Source organism: Colobus angolensis, unplaced genomic scaffold (genome assembly GCF_000951035.1).
Source record: "Colobus angolensis palliatus isolate OR3802 unplaced genomic scaffold, Cang.pa_1.0 Scaffold18, whole genome shotgun sequence".
Taxonomy (NCBI): Eukaryota; Metazoa; Chordata; class Mammalia; order Primates; family Cercopithecidae; genus Colobus; species Colobus angolensis.
The window spans coordinates 7,147,666-7,149,342 of record NW_012114932.1 but is presented as its reverse complement, the minus strand read 5'-3'; the positions used below and the strand labels follow the sequence as shown (position 1 = coordinate 7,149,342).

The 1,677-nt window shown below is 58.0% G+C and overlaps 1 protein-coding gene across 1 annotated transcript in view; it reads left to right on the top strand.

Moving 5' to 3' along the window:
- The first annotated feature begins 498 nt into the window (after positions 1-498).
- NPC1 (Niemann-Pick disease, type C1) overlaps positions 499-1,677 on the top strand; it is a 55,743-nt gene continuing 54,564 nt past the window's right edge. The window contains exon 1 of the mRNA XM_011939250.1: positions 499-682. Within this exon, the coding sequence (XP_011794640.1) occupies positions 626-682 (57 nt within the window). The 5' untranslated portion in view covers positions 499-625. The remainder of the gene's footprint in view (positions 683-1,677) is intronic.

Sequence of the window (1,677 nt, the reverse complement as noted above, 5' to 3'; positions counted from 1 at the left end):
CGCCCCCCCACCCGCCGCGCTCGCGGATCATCACAAGGTCAGGCCACCGCGCGTCACCGCCCCTGGCTCTGCTAGAAAGCGCCAGGGCCGAGATTCCTTTCGGGTGACTGGGTTGGGAGGAGAAGTCGCTCAGCGTAATTGTCGGAGCCGAAATAAACAGAGACTCCGCGGCCGGGCGGGACCTTACCCGGAAGTCGCCCAGAACAGCTCTACCCTTCGCTGAAACCTCGTCCGCCCCCTCCAACCCAGAGACGAAAAGGGGAAACATCACGGCCAGAAACTGTTTGCACAGCTCCACAGATAACTCTCCTGGGCCCACCCAGACTCCATAAGTCCCGCGCCTGGCCCCCGAGGATTGCAGGGGCTGAGGAGAAGGGCAAAGCAGGGAACCTTGAAGAGAGGGCGCGGCGGCCCTGGCCCCGCCCCAGTCCTGGGCAGGGAGCGCCGGCAACGGCACCTCCCAGAAGGGGCGGAGCTGACGACGCCTTCTTCCTTCCTGACCTGCGCGCGCAGCCTGCTGCTGGCGTCCGCGCTTGCTCCTGCTCCTTCGCTCTTGCGCGGGGTGCTGAAACAGCCCGGGGAAGTAGAGCGGCCGCCGGTGTCCGCAGCCTCGCGCGGCCACAGCATGAGCGCTCGCGGCCTGGCCCTTGGCCTCCTTCTGCTGCTACTGTGTCCGGAGCAGGTGAGCGGTCGCCGGCCACCGGGACGCCCTGTGGGGAGGTGGCGGGGCCGAGAGCCGGCGAGGGCGACGGGCCCAGCGGCGGCTCAGGCCCGGGTCCTGGGGAAGTTGGTCTAGCTCAGAGGTCTCTCCCTTGTCCTGTTTCTGTGTCCGGGCGTGCTGTCTTTCCTGTGGTCTGGAAGAAGATGGCAGTGGGGGCTGGTTGACCTGTTGTGAGCCTATTCCATCTGTGGTCACCTGATTTCTCTGTGTGGGACGTGGCACCAGAAGAAGGGAGGAAAGTGGGTAGGTAGAGTGGGATAGGGACACTACTTGTTTTTTAAAAAATTCTGCTACATGCGCACGAACTCCAAAATTTAGGAGCTCTAACCACTTTATTTCCTCTTTTCATCACCTGAGGATGGAGGTGGAAGCAGAGGTATAGAAGAGACACAAACTTCCTCAGGCACCCAGTGAAACTGCCTTGAGTACTTGACATAAGTCAGCTTGGTCTTCTAAAGAGGGCAGGTTACTTTTCATCAACTCCTGTTTACACCTCAGGACACTGAGGCTCACAGGACGGTATTGAATTTCCCCTTGTCACTATTAGCCAGCGACAGGGTGGGGCCTGGAACTCGGTGTCCTGCTGACTCCTTCGGGGGTGGGGGGGGGCCTTCTGCTTCGTTTAATAGCTTTGGGAAAGAGCACCTCACTGTGTGTCTGTAGCTTCCTCTTTTAAAACTGGAGGGGGACAGTGTCACGCTGTGGCTCTCCTTAAACTAAATCAGGGTGAGAGTGCCTCTGGGGAATTGTGTCCTTGTGCGTATTAACGCCCCTCACAGAGGTGTGGCATCAGTAGGTAGTAGTGAATCGGGAGAGGGAGTTCCGTGGACTAGAAAAACACTCTCCTTCGACTTCTGTTTAGTTCTCAGAAGGGGATAGGTGATGTTGATCCAGTGTTGGACTAAGAGCTTTTTTTTTTATTTTTTATTTTTGTGACGGAGTTTCGCTTTTGTTGC